At 44.9% G+C, this 27678-nt stretch overlaps 1 protein-coding gene across 1 annotated transcript in view; it reads left to right on the top strand.

Annotated features, from left to right (window-relative positions):
* CACHD1 (cache domain containing 1) overlaps positions 1–27678 on the top strand; it is a 253662-nt gene that overhangs the window by 182497 nt on the left and 43487 nt on the right. The window contains exons 6-13 of the mRNA XM_049774383.1: positions 1399–1543; positions 2668–2884; positions 7433–7582; positions 13107–13340; positions 18299–18448; positions 19175–19298; positions 20369–20486; positions 27030–27198. Of these exons, the coding sequence (XP_049630340.1) occupies positions 1399–1543; positions 2668–2884; positions 7433–7582; positions 13107–13340; positions 18299–18448; positions 19175–19298; positions 20369–20486; positions 27030–27198 (1307 nt within the window). The remainder of the gene's footprint in view (positions 1–1398; positions 1544–2667; positions 2885–7432; positions 7583–13106; positions 13341–18298; positions 18449–19174; positions 19299–20368; positions 20487–27029; positions 27199–27678) is intronic.

Here is a 27678-nt window from a genome sequence, read left to right as displayed (position 1 = left end):
TCCTATAGTAGAATGCGGGTACAGGGATACCATGAGCCAGCATTAGTATGGGCCACTGGGGAGGGATGACTTTTGATTATGCAGGAAAAACCTACCTCCCTAAGGAGGCGCTTAAAAAAAATCTTGGGGCCGGTGAGGTAAGGTGTCTGCCTTGCAAGCACTAGCCAAGGAAGGACCACAGTTCGATCCCCGGGTGTCCCATATGGTCCCCTCAAGCCAGGGGCAATTTCTGAGCACTTAGCCAGGAGTAACCCCTGAGCATCAAATGGGTGTGCCCCCCCCCAAAAAAACAAAAAAAATCTTTATTGATTGATTGATTGGTTGTTGGGCCACACCCAGCAGTGCTCAGAGGGCTACTCCTGGCTCTGTGCTCAGAAATCACCCCTGGCAGGCTGGGGGAGCATAGGAAATGCCGGGAATCAAACCAGCTCCCTCCCAGATCAGCCTCATGCAAGGCAACACCCTACCACTGTGCTATCTCTCTGGCCCTAGGATTGAGCTCTTAAGGCTACCCCTGGGTTTGACACGCACGATGCTGTTCAGGGATTACTCCTGGCTCTGATCTCAGAAATTGCTCCCGGCAGGTTCAGTGGACCATATGGGATACCAGGGTTCGAGCCAGGATTAGTCCTGGGTTGGCTGCATGCAAGATAAATGCCCTACCGCTGAACTATTGCTCCAGCCCCTGGGTTTGACTTTAGACTCAAGAGGTTGGAACCAGACAATAGCACAGCATGGAGGACACTTGCCTTGCACACGCCTGATCCAGGCTCAATGCTAGGCATCTCATATGTCCTTGGAGCACCGTCAGGAGTAATACCTTGTTACTAACCCTACCCTGATAGGTGATTGTGCCCTACCCCAGGGTGTGACCTGGCATTCTGCCCCCACCCTAGGGTGGTACCTGATTCTGCTTCCACCATTGGGTGGTATCTGATCCCACCATTGAGTGGTACCTGATTCTGGGGGATAAAAACAAGGGTGTGTGGAAGGCCAGAGGCTTTTGGCTGGAACTTATGCTGAGTCTTTGGACTTCAGTCTTGTCCACCGAATAAAGCTAATATTTCCACAAGCCTGACTGTCTGCGAGCTGTTTACCCACCGTTTCACCTCAGAACCATCGGCTAGACAGGGTGGCAGACGCATGCTCCGAGCTGGAGGGGAAAGACCTCATCCTCCATCCCTCGTCAGTCAACCTCTTCAAGGGCTGACTTGCAACAATACCTGAGTGCAGAACAGGAATTACCCTTAAGTATTGCAGATGTGGCACCAAATCAACGAAAACAAACAGAAGCTAAGGTTGCCATTCCCCACCATGGCTCTGTTTGCTTATGTCTGGAGTTTCAGGTCAGCATCTCCATTGTGTCTGATGGTGCTCCCATGCTTGTCCTCCTCCTAGACCCATCTACGTCTCAACAGTCCGGCCCCAATCCAAGCATATTGTGGTCATCTTGGACCATGGAGCTTCCGTCACTGAAACCCAACTGCAGATCGCCAAGGACGCAGCCCAGGTCATCCTCAGCGCCATTGACGAGCATGATAAGGTGACCACTGTGGGTTCGTTGCTTGCTTCTGAGTGAAGACACAGTGTTTATCAGAGATGGTTTTCGGGGCATCTTTAAAATGGCTTTGGGGAGTTGACTCTGGTTTTACTTGAGTAATTGTAGAAGCAACTGCCAACTCTTGTTGCAAAGCTCTTTTCAAACCAGTCCCACCACACCAGGTCCCACATCCCTTCCCCTGATGGTGCTTGCTTAGGCTTCAGGTTCAAGGAAACATTTACATTGGAGGTCACATTGGCAGGTGAATGGGGCAGAGTTCAGGGCTTACTATCTCAGCTGCTCTTTACAGATTGCTGAGGGGTTAGGGCTATGCAGAAGGCCATGAGGGTTCCTAGTCTTGGGGACCCCCTCATAGACAGGTTAGGTTCATAGCTAACAGTCTTCTATTTGCTTAGGCCACAGGGAGGAGTATTTTCTGTTTGTTCATTTTTGACTTTTCCAACCCCAAAGATTTTTACATAATAGATCCAGTCCTTAACACACACACACACACACACACCTCACACACACACACACACACAAACACACACACAACAACTCTGCCCTTTCCTCTCCTTCCCTCTCCAACCGGAAACTCCCATGCTGAGTCTTGGCTAAGATGCATCAAATACTTTATTTGCTGTTTTATTTACTACCAAGTTCCCTTGGGGACCAAGAATTAAATTCTACGGTTCCTCTTTCTTGCCAATCTTTTAAACTGTGCATTTTCATACTTGATAGAGATTATAGAGATTTATGCCTCTGGGCATTTACTATTATTCTCTAGGTCTTTACTTCTTGCACTCTTCCAGATATGTGACAAAGGCCAAACTGATAAGTACTGTGGGGAAGGCCAACTTGAGTTCAGTCATAAGGCATATCCCACTATGGTCCCTTCAGCACAGCCTGGTGTGGCCATTAAAAAAAAGAAAAGAACAAAAAACAACTGACAAATATCTGATGATATATATATTTATAAACTTTTGGGTGGGGGAAGAAAACATTTCAAAGTGCTCAGAAGACGACAGTGTCAGGCCCCAAACTCTGGCATGCAGAGAATGCATTTCCTCCACCAGAACTTCGTATTGACCTTGTAGGGTGACATGTTTCCTGTTCTGCCCCTCCAGATCTCCGTGCTGGCCGTGGCAGACACCGTACGGACCTGCTCCCTAGACCAATGCTACAAGACCTTCCTGTCCCCTGCCACCAGTGAGACCAAGAGGAAGATGTCCGCCTTCGTGGGCAGCATCAAGTCCCTGGACAGCCCCACCCAGCATGCAGTGGGCTTCCAAAAGGCCTTTCAGCTCATTCGAAGCACCAGCAACAGTACCAAATTTCAAGCGAGTAAGTGCATTCATGGAAGGCAAATTGGCTGTTGGTTCGAAGATGGTGTTTAAGTCGCTCCCACGGATATGTCTGGAGGAATTTTTGAACTTATGATGATATTGTTGTGTGTCATCTTCATGGGCTTCTCATGCCTAGTCTTCCTGGGTTTTTGTATGTTTTCCCGACAAAGGTTCTCAGTCTCCAGCTTTTCTTCTTTCCTCCTGGTTGCTAGCTTTCCTATTTCTTTAGTAGTTAGAACATAGTTCACTCGATTCCTGGGGAAGAGGGAAGTTAATTGTCAGCCTGACCTCGATCCTTCTATCTTTTTTCCAGCTGTCACTTAGATGGACATGGTCCTTCACATGCTACCGAGACACCCTGATTTAATTTTGTAACTCAAGGACTGGGAAGCTCACTGGGGATTTAGGGTGAATCTGGGACACACACAGCCCTGACTTGTAGCCCAGGCCACTTCCAGCACCACTGGGCTTGAGTTCCCACACTGCAGGGCCTCATATCTCCAGGACAGCCCCTCACTGACTTCAGAGCACTGCTGGGGGGCCCCAAATAAACGAGTTCATTCAATTAGACCATATTTGACAATTCTGATATAGAAGAATAAAAATGACTCACCAGGGCCAGAGCAGTGGCTTTGCATGTATCTGACCTAGGATGGAGCACAGCTCACTCCCCTCGCTTCCCATATGGCCCCCCAAGCCAGGAGCGATTTCTGAGTGCATAGCCAGGAGTAACCCCTGAGCAGCATCAGGTGTGGCCCCAAAACAAAACAAAAAAATTGACTCACTATTATTTTTGATTTTGGATCACACTCTGTGCCATTCAGGGGTTACTCCTGGCTCTGCACTCAGAAATCACTCCTGGTAGGCTCGGGGGACCATATGTTGCCGAGGTTCGAATCACTACCTGTCCTGGATTGGCTGTGTACAAGGCAAACACCCTACTGCTGTGCTATCTCTCCGCCCCTGACCTTAGGTTTTTTTGTTTGTTTGTTTGTTTTAATGACTCACTTTTGCTTAAGGGTGTTGGAGGAGTGAAGTTAAGCTCAGAGCAACTGTCTGTCTGTGTCAGCTACTGAGGGAGCCTATTGCTAGTAACCAGGCATTTTGCCCCTTTCAATTTTCACTGAGACACATAATATTCCAAACAGAATTACCACCAGGATGTCCTGCATCCCTCCAGTGTCTCCAAGTCCACTCTTAGCCACCTTTCACCCACACCCTTGGCTAAGTTACTTCTCAGGGCCCTTGGCCATTTGGTATTCTTTTACTGTGTTACTTTCTGTCCCATCTATGAGAGAGCTCATTCCATATTTGTCCCTCTCCTTCCAAATAACTTCACTCAGCATGAAGTCCTTTAGTTCTCTCCAGTAGCAAATTGCAGGGTCTCAATTTTTCTTATAGCCAAGTAGTATTCCCCTGTTAAAGAGATCATAGTTTCTTCAGCCCCTCTTTTGTTCTTGGCCACTTGAGTTGTTTCCAGAGCTTGGCTATTGTGAATAGTACTGCAGTGAACATGGAAGCACAAAAGCCTTTTCAAAGACAAGTTTTTAGGCCCTTGGAATAGATGCCAAAGGAGGAGAATTGCCCTGTTATATGGAAGGTCATTTCTAATTTTTTGAGTAGTCTCCATTCTGTTTTCTTCAAAACATTCCCACTAACAATAAATGAAAGTTTCTTTCTCCCCAACTCCCTGCCAGCGCTGGCTGTTGCTAATCTTTTTTTGTGGTGGTTGGTTGGTTGTTTTGGGACTACAATCTGCTGTGTTCAAGAATCACTCCTGGTGATATTTAGGGGACCATATGGGGACCGTATGGGGACCCAGGATCCAACCTAGGTTAGTCATGTGCCAGGCAAGTGTCTTACCTGTAGTACTATCTCTTCAGCTCCAGTTTCTAATCTTTTTTTTTTTATTATTATTCATTTTATTTGCTTTTTGGGCCATACCCTGTGATGCTCAGGGGTTACTCCTGGCTATGCGCTCAGAAATCGCTCCTGTCTCAGGGGCCCATATGGGATGCTGGGGATCGAACCAAGGTCTGTCCTGGATCGGAAATGTGCAAGGCAAACACCCTATCGCTATGCTATTGCTCTGGCCATATTTTTTTTTTTTTATATTTTTTCCCCAGTTTCCAATATTTTTTGCTGAGTGCTGTCTTTGAGTGGTGTGGAGATGATCATGAAGTACCAGGGATTACACCTGGGATTTATTTCTACATACAAAGCATATGCTCTGACCCTTTTGAACCATCTCCCCATCCAGGATCATTTAGTTCAGTGGCCTTGACTATAATACTTGGTGCAACATATGTTAGCTAATTGATTCTGCAGAATAAAGATTGTGTCAGCATCTGAAATGAAGACATTAAAGCTTTCTGGTGTTGTTAGGATAACTCCTTCAGACAGCTAGCTTTATTACCCATTGCCAGGTAACAAATTGCCCATCACTCAGTAGCCAAAGATCTTATTTATCAGCATTCAAGTGTCTGAGGTCAGGAATCTGGGTGCCTTTGTTAAAAGCGTCTAGTGAAGGTTCAGTCAAACTAGTGGCCGGCTCTGTTGTCATCTCAAAATTCCACTTAGGTTCCAGAGAGATAATACAGAGGTTAAGTGTTTTTCCCTTGGGTATGGCCAGCCCAGGTTCGATCCCCAGCACTGCATTTGGGCCCTAAGAACACCAGGACCAAATCCTGAACACAGCCAGCTGTGTGGCCCAAGAACAAACACTAAAATGTGAGTAAACTCGGTGGTAAGGATCCTCATGAGGATTTTTTTTAGCTCTTCTGCTGGACTTCTCAAAGATGATGCTTCCAAACTATAAGAGTGTTCTGTTCTTTGGTGTCTTTTAAGGTATTTCTTTACATTTTTTTTTTTTTTTTTTTTGGTTTTTCGGGCCACACCCATTTGATGCTCAGGGGTTATTCCTGGCTAAGCGCTCAGAAATTGCCCCTGGCTTGGGGGACCATATGGGACGCCGGGGGATCGAACCACGATCCTTCCTTGGCTAGGGCTTGCAAGGCAGACACCTTACCTCTAGCGCCACCTCGCCGGCTCCCTTTTCTTTTCTTTTATATTTATTTAGTTATTTTTTTTTTGTCCTCTCTGTTTCATTCTCCTTTGACTTATACTCTTTTGTTTTGTTTTGGGGTCACTCCTGGCAGTGCTCATGGCTTACTCCTGGCTCTTGCTCAGAGATCAAGGGACCAGAGAGGGTACCAGGATTGAACCCAGGTCAGCAGTGCGCAAGGCAAACGCCCTACCTGCTGTACTGTCTCTCGAACCACAAGGCCCTGGTTCTTTAATTCACCAAGTATTTCTCTCAGCAATGCTAGGGAGGAAGTACTATTATTCTATTTGTTTTAGAGCCCAAAGGTTGAGGCATGGAGAGGTCAGGAAGTGAAAAGCATGACCCCCACAACTTGGAGGCCACAGATTTGGGATTTCCCTGCAGCCAGCCTGATGCTTGTGCTAGGTTCTTCTTGCTCTTATCTGAAACTAGAGACAGGGTACAAGTTAAGATAATTAAGCCTTGTGTGAGGCCAATGCTGGTGGACCCCTGGCATCACATGTGTGCCCTGAGCACTAGCAGGAGTGATCCCTGAGCACAGAGCCAGGAGTAAGCCTAGATACCACTTAGTATGGACTAAAAATGCTCCCATCCTCAAATTAAAAGTGTATTTGGGGCCGGAGAGATAGCATGGAGGTAGGGTGTTTGCCTTGCATGCAGAAGGACGGTGGTTTGAATCCCAGCATCCCATATGGTCCCCCGAACCTGCCAGGAGTGATTTCTGAGCACTGCTGAGTGTGACCCAAAAACCAAAAAAAAAGGGGGGGTGTTATCTGGGGGCCAGAGATATAGCACAGTGGCAGGGCATTTGCCTTGCATGCAGCCAATTCAGGACATCCCATATGGACTCCTGAGCCTTCCAGGAGTGATTTCTGACCACCGGGTATGACCCAAAAACCAAAATAAATGGTTTTAAAATGTGTATCTGACACTACTTCACATAAGGGCGAATAATGCCTCTTATTTTCAGACTGCTTTGAAGGACCACTCTATCATTACAGCCTTCTTGCCCCCCCCATGTATATTTTTGGTAAAGACCCCCATCCAAGGGTCCATGCAGTTCTGAGTCCCCAACTTCCCCAGGCAGGAGGGATTTCTATCTGGGGTGGCTGCCGACCCCTTTTTCTTCTTTATGATTAGGTTTCCCTCAATGCTGGGAGCAGAGATGGGGGATGAGGGAAATGAAAGTGGCAGCCTGGGCCCAGAGAGATAGCACAGCGGCGTTTGCCTTGCAAGCATCCGATCCAGGACCAAAGGTGGTTGGTTCGAAACCCAGTGTCCCATATGGTCCCCCGTGCCTGCCAGGAGCTATTTCTGAGCAGACAGCCAGGAGTAACCCCTGAGCATCGCCCAAAAACCAAAAGAAAAAAAAAAAAGAAAGTGGTGGCCTCAGATGGGAGAGTGGGGGCAGTGGGCTCATCTGGGGACATGGTGAGTGTGCACCAAGCCATCACGATGTCCCCCGTGTGTGCTTCTGTTCAGACACAGACATGGTCATCATTTACCTGTCCGCCGGCATCACATCAAAGGAATCTCCGGAGGAAGATAAAAAGGCGACACTGCGTGTCATCAATGAAGAAAACAGCCTTCTGAACAACTCTGTAATGATCCTCACCTACGCTCTTATGAATGGTAGGTAGGGTGTGTGTGTGTGTGTGTGTGTGTGTGTGTGTGTGTGTGTGTGTGTGTGTGTGTGTGTGTGTGTGTGTGCAATTCTGCTGCTAACAGAAGCAGCATAAGCCTGTGAGGGGCAACCCCAGCATCCTCCGCCATCTTTTCCTCCCTCCCATCAACATCCCAGGCCTTCTTCTCCCTCTCCCACCTTCCCCACTTGTGTGGGTTTATGGCACTTCCTTTTGTTGTTGTTGCTGGTGTTGGCAGCAGAGCTCAGGGATTATTCCTGGCTCTGTGCTCAGGAATCACTCCTGGTACACTTGGGGATGTGGGGCATATGGGTTGCCAGGGATGAAACCCAAGTCAGCCTCGTGCAAGGCAATAGCTCTCCCAGCTGTGCTGTCGCTCAAGCCCCTCACTGTGCTTTCTCTACAGCTCCATAATCTGTGGTTTTTTGGTCTTTCTTTGGGGGGCTGGGAAGGGCCCACACATGGCAGTGCTCAAAAGTTACTCCTAATTCTACACTCAGGGGAATCACTCTGGCACACTCAGAGGCTCATATGAGATGCTAGGGATCAAACCCAGGTTGGTTGCATGCAAGACAAGTTCCTTCCCCACTGTGCTATCTCTCCAGTCATTCTTCATCTTTTTAGGATGTGCCGCAGCCTGAGGTTTTTAATTCACCTCCTGGGTTGAGACTGCAGGAAATCACTCATGTGACCTGATTTTTTTCTCTGTGTGACCAACCCAGTCTGGGGCTTTTGCCTGTCCCTGAGGAATCTCTGCCCATGGCCTTCACGGCCACATTATCCCTGTTCTTCATCTTGTGTCTTCCATGAATCACTGAGACTCCAGTAGTCTTAGGGCTTATTGTAAGATTTGCCCCTGTGGATGGGAAGTGCCCAGATGCTCTTTCGGGTGGAGTTTGTGGTATATAAAGGAAGCAGTGGGCATAGATCAGAACCAGGGTTCTGCAGGACACTGGATATCCTGTTTTATTACTGTGGACACAGAGAGATCCCTGTTTGACACTTCTGGCTGGCATTGTTCAGGAGTCATTCTTGGAGGTGTTTGAAAGACCATATTTGGTACCAGGAATTAAACTGTTTAGTTATATGCTAGGCAAGCTCCTTAACCACTGTGCTATTGCTCCAGCCCTAATTATTGTTTTGCATGTAGCCCCCCTACGCAGTGCCCTCCATTATGATTTAGTCCCTCTTAGGTGGGGTGAAGCCCTTTGTTTCTGGCTGGCCAGATGCTCTGCCTGAGATATAAGAGCTGCCTATGAACCAACATGATGATCTCTGATTTTATTTTCCTTCTCTGTATCAATCTTCTGCTATATGAACAGTTCCTGAATCTTTTTTATTTGTTTGTTTGATTTTTGGGTCACACCCAGCAGCACTCAGGGGTTACTCCTGGCTCTACTCTCAGAAAGTGCTCCTGACAGGTACGGGGGACCATATGGGATGCTGGGAATCGAACCACTGTCCTTTCTGGGTCTACCGTGTGCTAAGGCAAATGCCCTACCACTGTGCTATCTCTCCAGCCCAGTTCCTGAATATTTTTGAAGACTCAGATATGATTTGGGATTTTCTGTTGGTTTTTGCTTTGGGGTCTCATATCTGGGGGGCCTATTCCAGATGAGATGTGAAGGGGTCACACTCAGTGGTACTCGGAGTTCTAGGCCTTCTATGAGCAAATTAGACACTTATATTTTATTTGGCAGATAGAAATGACCCCATCTGCCTAGGACTGCAGTGAACTCTGATGAATATGTTTCAAGTTCTCAACACTATTCCTGGTGAATGAAAAATGAATGAGTGCCTGGGTTCTGTCTGGATTCTTCTCTGGTCTGGCTTAGCTCTGTGCTAAAGACTCCACGGCCTAGCTGGCCCATGATGCCACCCCATTGAGATGCTGTGCTCGGTGAATTCTCTTCTTCATCCTCTGCTTGTGAAAACAGATACTTAGCAGGCACACATCATCTCCCACCTGCTTTGCTCAGGATTCTGAGCACTGAGCGTGATGGGAGCAGAGAAGGGACAGTTTTGTTCTGGGCACCTAATTGCCTGCAGTGTTGTCTTTGGGTGCTTGTTACTCTGGGACCTGATGTTGATGTTTCTCTTGCTCAGGAGAGGCAGGAAGGTAGAAGGGAAGCATGCAGATGTCAGTCCCCCACGGTGCAGAAAGGGTTTTTGAGCTGCATAAAGCTCTGTTCCTGTTTTCATTCAGGAAGATGATGGCTCAGTAGATGGCTACATGGAATTGCTTTCAGTGTCATATGCCCCAGGAAGGCGTCCTGAATGGGATTTGAAGTTCTGCCCAGGAAGACAGTGCAGAAGTAACTTTTGCTTCATCCATTTTATCTCTTTAGGTCTTGGGGACCTTTTGGGGGACAGGAGTGCTGAATCTACTCTGACTCTGTATCCCAGGGGGTTATTTTCAGGCAGTGCTGTAAGGCTCAAAAACCAGGCCTGCAATCAAAGCCTGCACTCTGCCCACTGGGCTATGTCTCTGGCCCCCAACCATGCACTTGCTCTGCCCCTGTGTATTTTGTTCTTTTGATTTTGTTTTAGAAGCTATGTTCAGGGGATTCAGAGGTGATTACTCTGTGTGCCCCCTAGCTCTATGTTCATTGCCAGGGATTCCTCACTCTATGAATGCCAACAATGGGCATTTTTTCAGCAGGCATCTGGGAGGGGCCCTGACACCTACTCACATTCCTGGAGTCATCATTTTCTCTTTTCCTTTTTTCCATCTACTCAAGCACAGTTCCTACTTCAGTGCCATTTCCCAAGTCTCTGCAGGGCTCACCCCTCCCCTCAGAAAGTCAGTCAGATGTGGCAGCGGGGATGGTACAAATCAGAATGTGTAGAATGACAGAGAACACTAGAACAGTTGAGCTTGGGAAAGAGACTATAAGAACAGTTTAAGGAGTTGGAGTGATAGCACAGCAGTAGGGCATTTGCCTTGCATGTGGCCAATCCATTATAGATCCTGTTTGACCCCCAGCATCCCATATGTCCCCCAAGCATGCCAGGAGTGATTTCTGAGTGCAGAGCCAGGAATAACCCCAGAGCTCAAGCTCTGGTCAAGCTCAAACCTTCTAAAGTCTCTATGTCTGCCTTTTACCAGCTCTTCCCTCCACTACTCTCCAGCATCCAACTACGCTGCACCTTTTGACTACCTTTCACCTGAAAACATAATAGAAGGGAATTCTGGGAATTGTAGTTTCTAACATGGCTGAACAACCCAGCATCTTTCTATCTGCCTCCTCACTGACCTTGCTGTCTGCCTCTTTTTATGATGGAGTCACCCAAAATGCTCCATTCACCTCTGCTCTGGCTCAACACTGTTCCTGTTCATTTCTTTTTTGAAATGTTGACCTACCAAGGGGTACATGATAGGTCAAGGAAACCTTTATTGCCAAGAATTGGTCTGCTTTTATGCTCTGTCTGTTCAAGGGAAGCAAGTTATAAATCATATGGTCCTCTTCCTCCACAGTGTCCCACTTGCAACTTCCCCACCATCTCCATTCCCAAACCAAGGGAACAGTGATCTACTTCTGACAACCCTTTCATGTTGCCCAAATGGAGCATATTTCCAAGCATAAGCAATAATAGAATAGTAGGTAAGGTACTTGCATTGCTCAAGACCAACCTGGATTCAATCCCTAGCACCCCATACGGTTCACAGAGCCCAACCCTAAGCACAGAGCCAACTGAAGTATGACCTGAGCACCTCTGGTGTGGCCCCAAAACAAACAAAAATGTAGTGTATAAGAAATAAATTATCCTGGGGCCGGGCGGTGGCGCTGGAGGTAAGGTAAGCCTTACCTGCGTAGCCTAGGAGACGGACCGCGGTTCGATCCCCCGGCGTCCCATATGGTCCCCCAAGCCAGGAGCGACTTCTGAGCGCATAGCCAGGAGTAACCCCTGAGCGTCACCGGGTGTGGCCCAAAAACCAAAAAAAAAAAAAAAAAAAAAAAAAAAAAAAAAAAAAAAAAAAAGAAATAAATTATCCTCAATTTTTTTCTTCCAGGTCTTTAGAAATAGGCTTCCAGGGCTGGAGCAATAGCACAGCGATTGAACCTGGGTTCAATCCCTGACATCCCATATGTCTGCCAGGAGCAATTTCTTTTTTCTTTTTTTGTTTTGTTTTGTTTTTTTTTGGGGGGGGGGTCACACCCGGCAGTGTTCAGGAGTTACTCCTGGCTCTATGCTCAGAAATTACTCCTGGAAGGCTCGGGGGACCATATGGGATGCCGGGTTTCGAACCACTGTCCTCCTGCATGCAAGGCAAACACCTTACCTCCATGCTATCTCTCCGGCCCTGCCAGGAGCAATTTCTGAGCACAAAGCCAGGAGTAACTGCTGAATGCCGCCGGTGGGACCCCAAAATAAAAAAAAAGGGGGGAAAGGAAAAAGAAATAGACTTCCAACACTAGAAATACATAGATCGTGGGGGTACTCCACTCTGGTCAAGACACTTGCCTCTTATGTAACAAACCCCAGTTCAATCCTTGGCATCATGCCAACACTGCCAGGATTGATTCCCTAAGCACTGGCAGGTGTGGTCAGAAGTGAAATGAAACAGAATATACAGAAATATATATATACACTTCTCTATTGAAGAAAGATAAAGTCACAAGATACTCTTCAAATTCTTTTAAACTGATGATCAATTCAAAAGCAAAATCCCCTCTTAACAACTCACTGGAAGAAACTCAGTAGTGACTGAAATAATTTGAATTTGTTTACAGTGGTACCCATATGGGATCAGTTACTAATCCCTTTGACTCTGTTCCAACAATAGCAAACCCAATTTTTTTTAAAGATTTATTAAATTTATTTTTGTGCTATAGATTGCAGATGTGGAATAATACAACCCAGTATGCTTAAATCTTTGACAACGTTTTTGAAACTAAGTGTAAAAACTAGACATCAAATATATCGAATCCAGTATTATCCTAACAATATCAGGCATGAAACCCTTTGTGATTACAATGAGCTTCATGAAAGCGACAGGGTTTGGGGGCATCGCTCAATACAATCCGTAGTTCTTTCCATTTTTGTTACATGCGACTTTGGCAAATGTTTAAGAGGCCAAGAGGTAAGAAGTGAAACGGGAAACTTCCAGCCTTTTCAAAGTTGGACAATTTCTTAAATTGAATTAAATGCAGGCTTGTTAAGCATTTCTTTTGCTTTCAAATATTAAATGCAGAAAAATGATTGAAATGCAATAATTAAACTTTTAGGGAAGAAGATTTCCTTGTAAAATGGAGTTCCTTTATTCGCTCATCTGTTTTTCATCATTGCCTTTTAAAGAATTCCTTCACCCTTTTACTTAAGGGAAAGACCAGGCCATGAGCTTTGTTTCTTAAACAGGAACTAGTATCCATCCCCTGTGGCCAGTATTGTCTCCGTGAAGACCTTTTGGGCAGTGCAAGGCCTCTAGCATGCTTATATTAGAGTTGAATTGGTAGTGATATCAATACGATGAGCTTTTACAATTCTCTCCCTTGGCTTTGCTTTTTCAGATGGGGTGACTGGCTTGAAAGAGCTGGCGTTTCTGAGAGATCTGGCTGAACAGAACTCGGGGAAATACGGGGTCCTAGACCGGACGAACCTGCCGGTGATCAAAGGCAGCATGATGGTGCTGAACCAACTGAGTAACCTGGAAACCACCGTGGGCAGGTTCTATACCAACCTTCCCAACCGGATGATCGATGAAGCCGTTTTTAGCCTCCCCTTCTCTGATGAGATGGGAGATGGTGAGTTTGGAGAAACCTTCCTATCCACGGGAAGGGAAGAGAAATGGGCCTGAGTCCACAGACAGGGGAGCTTTGCACTGTTGTTTAGTACTGACATGGAGCATTTGAGCATCTCACCAAGACAGAGAGGAGGGAGATATGCCATCGCTGATCATAGGGCCGGTTACTTGGGTCCTGCTGTCTGGGTAGTACTGAATTCTAGATAGAAATCCTCGGTTCTGTTTCTTCCTCATTAGCCTAGACTCAGTGGACATCATAGCTGCTAGGGAAACTTTGTCAGTATTCCCTAGTATCCAAAGTTTAGTGAATGGGGAGCTTGAGGGATATTACAAAGGGTAGAGCACTTGTCTTGCACATGGCTGACCCAGATTCAGTCCCTGGTATCCCATTCTACATGGTCACCTGAGTTCATCAGGAGTGATTTCTAAGTACAGAACCAGGAAAAACACCTCAGCATCTTCAGGTATGGTCAAAAATAATTGAATGGGAATTAAGAACTCACTGCAGAGAGGGTGGCAGTAAAATTCAGAAGTGTTAGGGAGTCAGCTCAAAGGCAAAGCAACATGGTATCATCCTAAAAATAAAGGCTTGACCTAAGAAAGATGTCTGCATCCTATTCTTCCTCTTGTTTTTTTTTTTTTTTTTTTCTTTTTGGTTTTTGGGCCACACCCGTTTGACGCTCAGGGGTTACTCCTGGCTATGTGCTCAGAAATCGCCCCTGGCTTGGGGGGACCATATGGGACGCCGGGGGATCGAACCGCGGTCCTTCCTTGGCTAGCGCTTGCAAGGCAGACACCTTACCTCCAGCGCCACCTACCTGGCCCCCCTATTCTTCCTCTTACAGTGTTCTTGTTCTTGGTCATTTCATTAATTCTGTTTGTCACTTATTTAAATCGTTCATGGTATTAAGATTATATGATATTTTAAGATTGCTGCATTAAGATTATATGATATTTTCATGCCTCCTGCATGCTTCTCAGTAGTCAGTACCGTTCCCATGTTCTTTTCTTATAGTCTCTTACTTTTGTGGTTTATGTTACTATAATCATCATCCTTATCATACGAGTTCATCCATTATTTGTTGAAGAAAAGGCTTAATTAAGCTTTTCACATGTTTCAATTTCCTTCTCTAAGGTAAGGAATGTAATATTTCCCTTAAGGCTGTTGAGAAGTGAAATATACTGATTTATTTAAGATATCTAGAACAATAGCTGGACAACAGGATGTACTTAGGGAAAATAAATCCCTCTTTTTTTCTTTTCACTTTATAATCTTGCTCATCTCCACCACCCCCCCAATCCTTCTCTCCTTGTTCTTAATGGATGAGATGAAAGTGGTAGCTAGTTGGAATAGAGAGATAGTACAGTGGGTAGAGCACTAGCTTTGCATGTGGCTGATTCAGATTTGATTTCTGGCATCCCATCTGGTCCTCCAAGCCATACAAGAATAACCCCAGGGCATCACTGGGTGCAACCCAACTCCCTACCCCCCCCCCCAAATAAAGAAAGTGATAACTTGTTGCAAGTGAGGTGGATATCATCACCATATGAGCCTTTATTTTTATGTTCTGTCAACTAGGATGTCTCACAAATGTGAAGAGACATCAAAAAACCCTAATTCCTGGGCCCGGAGAGATAGCACAGCGGTGTTTGCCTTGCAAGCAGCCGATCCAGGACCAATGGTGGTTGGTTCGAATCCCAGTGTCCCATATGGTCCCCCGTGCCTGCCAGGAGCTATTTCTGAGCAGACAGCCAGGAGTAACCCCTGAGCACCACCGGGTGTGGCCCAAAAACAAAACAAACAAACAAACAAACAAACAAACAAAAAAACCCTAATTCCTAAGTAGCAAGTCTAGGAAGTTTGTATTTTCTTTGAGCCTAGGTAAAAATATTCTTTCTTGAAGGAAGTAATATGACAACAACTGCTTCACCTTGGTGGGTTTTGTCCTTCTATTTCTGGAAGAATCCTGCAGATATAGACAAGAGTTTTCACCTTGAGACAGATTTATATCCTTTGAGTAGAAAATGACTACAGCAGGGGTCTCAAACTCAATTTACCTGGGGGCCTCAAGAGGCAAAGTCGGGGTGATCTCGAATGTAAAGTCAGTAGTAAGCCTTGAACATTGGGGGGTGTGACCCAAACAACTAATACAAAACAAAACAAAAAAAGATTCCTCTAGGGCAGGGCCACAAAATGTTGTATGGAGGGCCGCAAACGGCCCGCAGGCCGCAAGTTTGAGACCCCTGGACTACAGATAACCATGTGGCTCAGCAATAGGGCACTTGCTTTATGTGTGGAAGACCTTAAATTCTATCCCCAAGCTCAAAATCAAGAAAAAAATGGGTGGATATGAATTACTAAGTTTTAAGACAAGTAACAGGAATGTATTTATAGCCGACACTGTTAAGTGCCAGCCAAATGCCATGGCGGACAGTGATGGGTCAGACACGTGTCCTAACCTCAACAGACCTCAGGTAAGAGACAGATAGGCGCAATGATTCATGGGAACAAGAGTGACCAGACCAGAAGGCCTGTTTTAGGATCCCTAATACTGTGTTTCCATGATGTGTCCACTGGTCTCTTGCATTTCCCACTAGAATGTGTATTTCTCTGTGTCCTGTCCCAGAAATTAGCAGGTAACACTGGCCCTAAGCCCCACTTACTAAGAGATACTCTTAGAAACGTCCATAGACTGAAGGATCAGTGTCCAGCAGAAAGGAGGGCTAATGGTTTCATTCTGCATAGTGTCCACATAATGCCCGTTTCCTGCCACAGTGGAATGATCTGTGGTCTGAGTGGATTCCTAAAATATAGAATAAGTCTGTTCTTTTTTTTTTCTGACTTATTCTCAAGATGTCCAGAGAATAGGGATTCAAAATGAGTCTGAGATCTTACGGCCAATTTCCCAAAGATACCACAGCAAAATCCTCTCAAATGTTGCTGAGACACATACAATAGTCTATAGGAGCTTCTGCATGCAAACTTTATTCTTCAGTCCTTTCAGTCATTTGCTTCAGCCCTCTCTGACCAATACAATTGTGGGAGGGCACACTTGGTGGTGCTCAGGGGTTACTCCTGGCTCTGTGCTCAGAAATTAATCCCGGCAGGCTCGGGGGGACCATATGCCAGGTTGGAATGCCAGGGATCCAACCTAGGTCTGCCTCATGCAAGGCAAATGCTCTACCCTATCGGCTGTGATTTCATTCTGGCCTTTTTTTTTTTAATTTTTTTAAAGTTAATTTACTTCATTTAAAAAGCAGGTATCGGGGACCGGAGAGATAACATGGAGGTAAGGCGTTTGCCTTTCATGCAGAAGGTCCTGGCATCCCACATGGTCCCCTGAGTCTGCCAGGAGTGATTTCTGAGCATAGAGCCAGGAGTAACCCCTGAGCGCCGCTGGGTGTGGCCCAAAAACCAAAAAATAAAATAAAATAAATTTAAAAAATTAAAAAAAAAAACATGTATCACATAGTTCACATAGTTGATCATAATACCTGTTTCCAAGTAAGTGGGAGTAAGATTATTAAAAAAGAAAAGAAAAGGAAGAAAAGGAAATAAAGTATAGTGACAAGCAAATTTGTGAAAATTATTTTATCTCCTATGAGGTCATTGTCACAGGCCAGAGTGATAGTCATTGGTAAGGTGTTTGCCTTGCAGTCAGCCAACACAGGACAGACTCTGGTTCAAATCCCATTACCCTATATGGTCCCCCAAGCCTGCCAGGAGTAATTTCTGAGCACAAAGCCAGGAGTAACCTCTGAGTGTCGCAGCCACCGGGTATGACATGGGGAAAAAATGTTTTGTCTAAAGATTTACTAAGTACTTGCTAGTAGTTGATCATTCTGTTACCTCTTGTTTCTGACCATTAGGTGGCTTCAGATACATTGTGGTGTCTAAATTTGTTCCTATAGGGATAACAATGAAAAATTAGGGGCCGGAGAGATAGCATGGAGGTAAGGCGTTTGCCTTTCATGCAGAAAGTTGGTGGTTCAAATCCTGGCATCCCATATGATCCCCCGAGCCTGCCAGGAGTGATTTCTGAGCATAGAGCCAGGAGGAACCTCTGAGCGCTGCCGGGTGTGACCCAAAAACGAAAGAAAGAAAGAAAGAAAGAAAGAAAGAAAGAAAGAAAGAAAGAAAGAAAGAAAGAAAGAAAGAAAGAAAGAAAGAAAGAAAGAAAGAAAGAAAGAAGAAAGAAAGAAAGAAAGAAAGAAAGAAAGAAAGAAAGAAAGAAAGAAAGAAAGAAAGAAAGAAGAAAGAAAAAAGAAAAAGAAAGAAAGAAAGAAAGAAAGAAAGAAAGAAAGAAAGAAAGAAAGAAAGAAAGAAAGAGGGAAAGAAAGAAAGAGGGAAAGAAAGAAAGAGGGAAAGAAAGAAAGAAAGAAGGAGGGAAAGAAAGAGGGAGGGAAAGAAAGAGGGAGGGAGGGAGGGAGGGAGGGAGGGAGGGAGGGAGGGAGGGAGGGAGGGAGGGAGGAAGAAAAGGAAGGAAGGAAGAAAAGGAAGGAAGGAAGGAAGGAAGGAAGGAAGGAAGGAAGGAAGGAAGGAAGGAAGGAAGGAAGGAAGGAAGGAAGGAAGGAAGGAAGGAAGAAAAATTAAATGTACCAGGAATTCTAATCACTTGTTAATATTGGGGCTTTTGTGGGGCCTGATTTTGGCTACCAGGGCTTCTGGAAGTATGAAAAGGTGGGGGAAGTATCTACACTCACTCCAAAAAAGTCCCGGTGATATCAGCCCAAATACCAACATACCTGGAGTTTTGCTCAGATTGGAGTCTCTGTAGAGAATCATAGAGGAGTCATGAAGCAGTGCTATCGGCCTACCACTGTACTATCACTCCAGCCCCCTTAATCCTTTCTTAAATACTTATTTGTCTTTTTGTTTTGTTTAGGGCCCACACTCATCTCTGTTCAGAGCCTCCTCTGGCAGTCTTTGCAATTCTTGTCTTTGTTTCCAACCCATAGGTTTAATCATGACAGTGAGCAAACCCTGTTATTTTGGAAACCTCCTTCTGGGGATCGTGGGTGTGGATGTGAACCTGGCTTACATCCTCGAAGATGTGACTTATTATCAAGACTCTCTGGCTTCCTACACTTTTCTCATAGATGACAAAGGTAATGAAGGAAGGTTTTCTCCCTCAATATGAAAAGTATAGTAAGCAAATGAGTGAAAGACAATATTTATAAATATGCTGCAACTATCCCTGCTCATTTGTAGGGCACAGGCATGAATGAGTGGAAACATTTGTGCACTGGTCTTTGACATCAGGCAGTTAGACTTGAACAAGGCCTAGATGTGAAACTTTGGGGTATTTTGTTTGTTTTTTTGGCAGTGATTGGGGACCATGTGGCTCCAGAAATCTTACATGCAAGGAATATACTCTAATATTTTGAGCTATCTCTTCAGAGAACCCCCTCTCCACCCTACCCCCACACACCCCAGTCTTGATTTTTGTTTTATTTTGCAGCTACACCCAATTACTGCAGTGCTCAGGGATTCCTCCTCCTGGCACATTACTCAGGGACTGGGTAGTGCCAGGGATCAAACCTGGACCTCCCACTTACACAACCTGTGAGGCCTTATCTCCCTGGGCCCCCCAAATATTTTTGTTTAGACATGTGTTGGCTATTTTAACACGTCTGTCTATACTTCAAGAGCTTTATGCAAAATCACATAAAGTAATTTGTCTTCTGATTAGGCAGGTACCTTAGAAGCCAAGAGGCAGCCATTCCTGAAGCTTCTCCATTTCAAATCTCTGCTAGGCATTTTATTAGGATCTATATCCTCTGTATTGTTCCTCTATGTTCCCTATGACATGTAACTTCCTTTTCTTGTTTCAGGATATACCCTTATGCATCCATCTCTTACTAGGCCCTACTTACTCGCAGAGCCTCCCCTTCATACTGACATCATTCATTATGAAAATATTCCCAAATTTGAGTTGGTTCGACAAAATATCCTCAGGTAAGGCATAGGAGAGGGCTCTGGTAGTTTGGTTGTGCTCTGAGATAAGTTAGCCATGAAGGTCAAATAGGACCATTTGTTATAGGATCTGAAACAAGCACATCTCTCATTTTAACAAGCTTGCAAGTTTATGGCATCCTTTTCCCTTCTGATCAGTAGCCAAGATTGTGTTTGTATGAAAGATAAGGTCTCTCAGAACTGTTGTTTGGACAAAATGTCTTGTAAATTGAAGTCTGTGTTCAGATCAAATTTTTAATGGTCCAATGAAATAAATGTTCTCTCACTAGTTTTTTAAAGTTCTGTTGATACCAATATTTAAAAGTGTTTGCAAAAAAAGGCAAGTCCAGAAATATAGGAAAAGACTGTTTAGACGGGCCAGAGAAATAGCACAGCAGTCGGGCGTTTGTCTTGCATGCAGCCAATCTAGAACAGATGGTGGTTCAAATCCTGACATCCCATATGGTCCCTGGGCCTGCAAGGAGCCAGGAGTAACCCCTGAGCACTGCCGGGTGTGATCCAAAAACCAAAGATTGTTTAGAGAAGTCTGAGCGATAGTTCAGCTGCTAAGTCTTTTACTTTGCACATGGCTGACCCGGGTTCAATCCCCGGCATTCCATCTGGTCCCCTGACTCCACCAGGAATAATTCTTGAGTGCAGAGTCAGGAGTAAACCCCAAACACTGCCAGGTGTGGCCCATAAAAAAAATGTGCTTACAAAACTATTGTCTGTTCCTAGCTGATAGATGGGGCAAAATTTAATCTTTTCCCACCCTGATGCGCTCTTTGGCAGACGGCCACCCGTATCTCTCTGGGTTGTAAATAAGTGAATAAGTGAGTTGAGACAACTTTGTCTCAAGGAAGAATTAGAAGAAAGAGCGAGAGAGCCAGGAAGAGTTTCCAGAGGAAGGGCTGACAGGATGCTTTATGGCCGGAAAGTCTGCCATGAGCTAAAGCAATGAGCTTTGTTGTTTTTCGGTCAGGGGGTGCTCCTGACGCCCGGCTCCTTTCTGCTTTTACTGAGCGGTCCCTGCCCATCCTTGGCCTCAGCCTCTGTTCCCTCTGCTCCTGCAGCCTCCCGCTGGGAAGCCAGATCCTCGCCGTGCCTGTCAATTCCTCCCTCTCCTGGCACATCAGTAAGCTTCGGGAGGCCAAGAAGGAGGCTTACAATGTGAGCTACGCCTGGAAGATGGTGAGTGGGGGGTACAGTACCTCTTTGTAGGGCCTCAGATTGTTGGTACTTAAAAGTGATAGGGGGCCTGAGCAATAGAACAGCAGGTAGGGCCCTTGCCTTGCATATGCCCCACCTGTTCAATCCCTGGACTGCATATGGATGGACCACTGAGCACTGCCAAATGTGATTCAGAAACAGCCAAAGAAAACCCCAAATCCTTGGGAAAAGAAGAAATTTCACTGATACTTTCTTGGGGTCAGAGAAATAGCACAACAGTAGGGTGTTTGCTTTGCATGCTGCCCACATGGGACGGACCTGGGTTCAATCCCTCGCATCCCGTATGGTTCCTCAAGCCTGCCAGCACTGATTTCTGAGCTCAGAGCCAGGAGTAACCCCTGAGCACTGCCAGGTGTGGCCCCAAAACAAAACAAACAACCAAAAGCCACTGATGCTTTACTGATTTCCCTTTCCTTTTTTTTGTTTGTGAAACCAGTTGTTCAGAAAGAATCTGAGGGGCCAGAGTGATAGCACTGTGGTAGGGCTTTTGCCTTGCACACAGCTGATCCAGGACGGACCTCAATTGAATCCCCAGCGTCCCATTCTTCCCCCAAAACCCGAAGTGATTTCTGAGCGCATAGCCAGGAGTACTCCCTGAGCGTCATCCGGTGTGCCCCCCCAAAAAAAAAAAAAGAATCTGTGAAACCCTATTCAAGGAGATAAAATCAGAAATAAGCTGTTTCTTTGCTTCCCTCCTTCCTGCCTCTGTTTTCCTCTTGACTCAGAAATAGCTGCTTATGGGTCAGGCGAGGTGGCGCTAGAGGTAAGGTGTCTGCCTTGCAAGCGCTAGCCAAGGAAGGACTGCGGTTCGATCCCCTGGCGTCCCATGTGGTCTCCCCAAGCCAGGGGCAATTTCTGAGCGCATAGCCAGGAGTAACCCCTGAACATCAAAAGGGTGTGGCCGGAAAAACCAAAAAAAACAAAAAAAAAAAAAAAAAGAAAAGAAATAGCTGCTTATATGTATTTGCACACCGTGTGTCGACACTTGCTTTTAAGGAAAGACGGGGTTTGGGGCCATATTCAGTGGTGCTTGGTCTCTCTCATCCTGGAGTTGCTGGAGGAACCTTATGTGATGTCAGAGATAGAAGAAATTGAACTGGTGTTGGCAACATGCTAGGCAAGACACCTTCTTTTTTTTTTTATGCAATTTTTTTTATTATTATTTTTATTTTAATTATGACAACAAAGATGCAAAGAAAGAGGACAGGGTAAAGTTACAGTGGAAGCCCAATCACCCATAAACAAAATTCACGGTATTCCCATCGATGATATCCCAGCCTTGAACTTTCAGCCAAAGAACTTTAAGAAAAACAAAACTAAACCCATGTACAATACAATTACTTTGTCCCTCAAATCCCCAGTTGTAGTACATACTATTTCTTAGCAGCACACAATATAATCTAAAGACATTAGACTTATGTAACTCCTTAAACATTGAGGGCAAAGTACATTTCTCTAGTTCCATGCACATGCTTACTAGTTTAAGTTAACCTCAAAAGTTTTAGTGGGTTATTTTTCTTAAGGATTAGCGTCAAGAGAACTTAGTAAAAAAACGGTATTAAAGTGGCATTTGTTTGCATAGGCCCACCAAAACATAAGGGACATGGAAAGACAAATTATGGTCTAAATACAAGGAGACCCTACCCCTGAAGTTTCCTGGCACAGGACTGACTCTAGGCTCCAGGCAAACTAGTTTGTCCAATTCAAGTCATCGTCTGTAGTGGCAATACACCTCCATTCCTCACATAGTCTCTGTTGTTGGTATCATGCTTCTGTATTAAAGATCCTGGAGTCTGCATATCCCATATTGCAATCAGGATGGTGCAGAGCATGCTCTTGTTTCACCTCACACTTAAGTGGCACTAGAGAGAACCATGTCCTGTAGAGCAGGTCATTGATGTTGTCAAGTCTTCTCAGTGTAAACGGAAGTCTCTTTTTAGGGGGGTCGATGTCAGACCCTTGGTAGAAGACACCTCTTTTTTTTTTTTTTTTTTTTTTGAGTTACACCCAGTGGCACTCAGGAGTTACTCCCTGGCTCTACGCTCAGAAATTGCTCCTGGCAGGCTCAGGGGACCATATGAGACACTGGGATTCAAACCACCATCCTTCTGCATGCAAGGCAAGCACGCTACCTCCATACTATCTCTCCAACCCCAAGCAAGAACCATCTTATAGATCCCCCCACATGCCTCTACTGTCCAAGGTGGCCTTGCAAGGTAGCTGGACTACCACTCTTTTGCTTTGTTTTGTTTGTTTGTTTGTTTGTTTTGGGGCCATATCCAGTGATGCTCAGGGGTTACTCCTGGCTCTATGCTCAGAAATCTCTCCTCTGGGGCTTTGGGGACTATATGGGATGCCGGGGATCAAACCAAGGTCCATCCTGGGTCAGCCACGTGCAAGGCAAATGCCCTACCACTGTGCTATTGTGCCAACCCCTGAACCACCGCTCTTTAAATTGTGTCCTTTCATCAGGAGTCTGTCCATCTGTTTGATAGATTGCAGCTAAAAGGGAGCTTTGAAAGCATAAATGACCTCTCCCGACTATCTCCAAGGAAAAGAGACTTGTAGGTTAGAACTTGGAGTTTCTATGCCCCTCACTAACCAAGGGGCCCCTTCATGTCCCTCACCTGGTACAGAAAAGATGAGGACCCCAACTTTCTTCCTCTCCTTCCCCAGATACCGGACATGCTGAAATCACAGAGAAAAACGAGATCACACTTCCTGTTTCACTCCTGTTCCCCCATTTCCAGTAAAGCAAAGCCCCCTGAACGTAGGACCATTCCCATGCACCCCAAGTTCCATAGTTGCCCAAAGTACTTTTTTTAAATAAATAATTCATTTTTTATACCAGAAATGGTCAATAACTACCAGAATTCTTCAGTGATAAATATACTTAAAATTTGAAAGGTGGGTGGAGCAATAGCACAGCAGGTAGGGCATTTCCTACATATGGCTAACCTAGGTTCCATCCCTGGCATCCTATCTGATAGCCTATTGGCTACATCTCACCTATGTTGTGTTTGGGTTTTTTGTTTTTTTTTTTTTACTCTTTGCTTTGGGTGTGTTTTTATTTTTGTTTTGGTGTGGGTTGGGGGGAAGGGCCACACCTTGCAGTGCTCAGGCCTTTCTCCTAGCTCTAAACTATGTGGCCACTCTTGGCAGGGCTCAGGGGACCATATTGGGTCCTAGGGACTGGACTTGGCCAGCTTTGTGCAAGGCAAATATTTGTGTTGTTTTGTTATAGTTGTTTAGTTTTGTCTTTTTGGTGATGCCAGGAACTTACCCTACTGTCCCAAACATGCAAGGCAAGTGCTGTACTTCTGGGCTGCATCCCTAGCAGATAAGCCTTTTTGAGACCATCTTGGCAGTAAAAAGTTCAATATTAACATTTTGGAAAGCAATTAACTTCATGAGCAGCCAGAACAATACTACAGCAGGTTGGGCACTTGTTTTGCATGCGATAAGCTCAGGTTCTTTCCCTAGAACCCCATATAGTCCTCCATGCCCTGCCAGGAGAGATTCCTGAGCATTGAGCCAGGAGTATGCTCTGAGCACAGCTGAGTGTGACCCCAAAACAAACAAAAAATTAATTTTCATGAGATGGTTTTTCTTATTGTTGGAGAAACAGTGAAGAGATTTTGGTTTTTTTGGGGGGGTGTTTTTGTTGTTGTTTTTTGTTTTGTTATACCCAGTTGTGCTTGGGGATTACTCCTGGTTCTGCACTCAGAAATCACTCTTGGTGGGCTCACGGATCCATAGGGGATGCCAGGGATTGAACTGGGGTCTGTCTTGGGTCAGCAGCGTGCAAGGCAAATGCCCTACCACTGTGCTATTATTCTAGCCCATGGTGAAGGGATTTGGGTATGTGCTTAGCATATGACTTGTCCAAGTTCAGACATCAGTGCCCTGAGTACAGAGTGAGGAATAAATCTTAGCACTGCTTATATAACTCAACTCTGCTTTTCCTCTTCCCTCATCAAAAGAAAGGTGTTGTTTTATTTTATTTTGTAATTTTAGCAAATCCCAAGAATTCAGCTTCACCAAATCAGACCAACATTCTCAGAGTTCTGAAGTCATCTGCCCTCAGGTAGAAAAATAATGGCAATTAATAATAAGATTAAAAACTAAGAAGCTTACATGGCTCCCTAGCAATAGTCAAATAATTTTTAAGCTCTTTGTTCTTAGAGAAGAAAAGTGGGTACACCTCTTGCCATAAGGAATAAAATGGATTCTTCTACTAAAAACAACCCACATAGATTAAACTTATGGGGATAATAATTGACCAAACCACTTAGTGCCCCTAGATACAGCAAGACTAATTGGTCTGTTTATTGAAATCAATTTAAATCTTATCTCAGAGATTACTGGGTTGGAGAAATGGCATTGTAGGTAAAAGAACTTTTGCCTTAAATGCCCCCAATTCAAGTTCGATCTCACACACTGCATACGGTCCCCCAAAGACAGAGCCATCCCTCACCCAAATAAAAAAAAATTATATTAGCATTTGGAAAGACTATATCTATTCTCTTGTGGAAGCTAGTTTTATCTTGTGGCATTTGTGGAAGCTGCAAAAGGTATTCAAATACTCTTGGATTATAAGATGGGTGGTTTTCCACTGCACATGAGTTTTTTGGGTATTTGGTGATAAGGTAAACCTCCAGATCCTAATGAGTCCTTCCTAACTGCAAGGTCTGTGGGTCTTCAGCTCGCCAACCTTCTAAGGACCATTGTGGAAATGGGTTTTGCTTTCTAGCTAAGGGCCACAAGTGAAGTTGTTTTGGAAAGCTCAGCCGTACATTCTGTTCTCTTGCAGAATAGATAGGTCCGATTATAAAATTATCTGCTGGCCATTCTGGCATAGTTTTTTTGTCTCGGAGTCCTTGGAACATGTGCAAGACAGAAGAAGCAGCTCCAAGAAGAACTCTGAGTAATGGGAAAGTGGAGATGGCAAAGACCTTTCCAGAACACCCTGTCCACTTTCCCATGCTCTAGGTAAAAGAAGAGGGCTCAGTTGTTAATCTAATGGAATATCCTTGGCAGCACACTTGGAGGCCGTTCCAGGAAAATGGGAATATCTTCTGTGTTCGTGAAGATTCCACAAACCTCCCCAAAAATTCTAAATTACCCTTAGCTCTAACCTATCTCCTTACAAATACCAGTTTGATCATGAAGTAAATCCTTTAAGCTGCTTTTTTCCGCTGACTATCCTTAGTTCCAACTTAGCTGGTTATCACTTTATTTATTTACAAACCATTTCGTAAATAGTTTCCATCTGTCTCCTTGGAGAACTTAAGTTTTTTTTTTTTTTTGTATATTTAAATCAAGGAGCTAGTTCTGAGTTGTTTAATTTAGTTCTGGATTCTTTGGTGATGTTTTTTCTCTTCAAATTTTACTTAGGCATTCATTTTTAGGATTGAGGTGAATTTGAAAGTACATCAGGGCCAGAGATGACACAGAAATTATGACACTTATCTTGTATGCAGCTAGTTCAATCCTGGTACCACATGGCTCTCAAGCACAACTTGGTATGACTTATTTAATCTCCTTACCACAGGGCCCAAATGCACCAAAATCTTAGGTCCTGGCATCATACAACTAGTCTAGTTGGGAGCATCATCACTCCTAGTCCCTCAGGTCTCATTAATAAAAATTTATTAGATTAAGCTACAGCTGATCTGAACTGCTAAGTCAAGATGACCTTTGTAGGTTTGGTTCTTTTTGTTTGTTTCATTTTGGTTTCATTTAGTTTTGGTGCCACTCCCAGTGATGCTCAGAGCTTTCCAATTAGAGGTCATTCCTGGCAGTGCCCAGGGGACCATATGGGATGCCAGGGATCGAACCCAAGTCAGCCATATGCAAAGAAGCACCTTACCTACTGCAATATCTCTCCACTATCTCTCCAGTCACTGGGTTAGTGTTTTTCAGGTGTCTGAGATTCTGATGAGCTCCAAGAATCATACATGCTGTTGTTGGGAAATACAATGAATAAAGTCGATTCTAGGGAGATTGGATTCACAACTGGCTTTTAATATAGTTGACTCTTAAAACCTTCATTGCAAAAACCCACTATGCAGTGTTTTGGGTTTTTGTTTTGTTTTTGGACCACACACAGCTGTGCTCAAGGGTTACTCCTGGCTCTGTGCTCAGGGGTAATTTCTGGTAGGTCTTGGTGGACTTTATGGGATTCTGGGGATCAAACCTGGGTCAGCCGCATGCAAGGAAATTTGCCCTACCACTGTGCTATCATTCCAGCTCCACCACGTATTTTCTTTAAAAAAGTGTTCAACCCCAAACATAAAATAAGCATACTCTTTAGACTAATCTTTCAAAGCAAAAGCAGATGAGTATCCATGTTCCAATGGGCTTTTTTTTTTCCCCTGATGCTCTCATTAGGTTTAAGTTTCATCTATTCATTTTCCTGCAACCAAAATAGAAAATGTCATCCCTTGCCAAGAGAGGTTTTCTGTTATCTCATCATCCTCCTTATTGATTTTTGCCCCCCAGGTGCAAGATACTTCCTTTATTCTCTGCATTGTGGTGATACAACCAGAAATCCCCGTCAGGCAGCTGAAGAACCTCAACACTGTCCCCAGCAGCAAACTGCTCTATCACCGTTTGGACCTCCTGGGCCAGCCCAGTGCCTGCCTGCACTTCAAACAGCTGGCAACCCTCGGTAAGGCTCCCCAGGTCTTCCACCTGGAATATTAGTTCGACTTCTTTTTGGCAAAGCTGTTCCACGCACATCCGACTAGTTCAGGGTGTAAATGCCCAGCCTGCCTACATCTTGTCACTCCATAGATACCGGGAGGAGATAAAGATGGGCTATTCCTAGGAAACAAGGATACTAGAAGGAGGGGAAGGCCAGCAAGGGATTGATTCCAGGAGAAGGTTCTGTCTCTGCCTGATCTTACAGTGGAGCTTTGGATTGAAAAATTATTTGCAGCACCGGATAGATAGCACAGTGGTAGGGCATTTGCCTTGCATGTGGCACCCCCCACCAGGAGGAACTCAGTTCAATTCCTGGCATCTCATATAGGTTCCCCAGCCTGCCAGGGTTGATTTCTGAGTGCAGAGCTAGGAGTAACCTCTGAGTACCTCTGGAAGTGGTCCAAAAACCAATCAATCAATCAATAAGTAAAGTTTGAAATTAAAA

Source organism: Suncus etruscus, chromosome 6 (genome assembly GCF_024139225.1).
Source record: "Suncus etruscus isolate mSunEtr1 chromosome 6, mSunEtr1.pri.cur, whole genome shotgun sequence".
NCBI classification, from domain to species: Eukaryota; Metazoa; Chordata; class Mammalia; order Eulipotyphla; family Soricidae; genus Suncus; species Suncus etruscus.
This window is presented reverse-complemented; position numbering and strand designations above follow the sequence as displayed.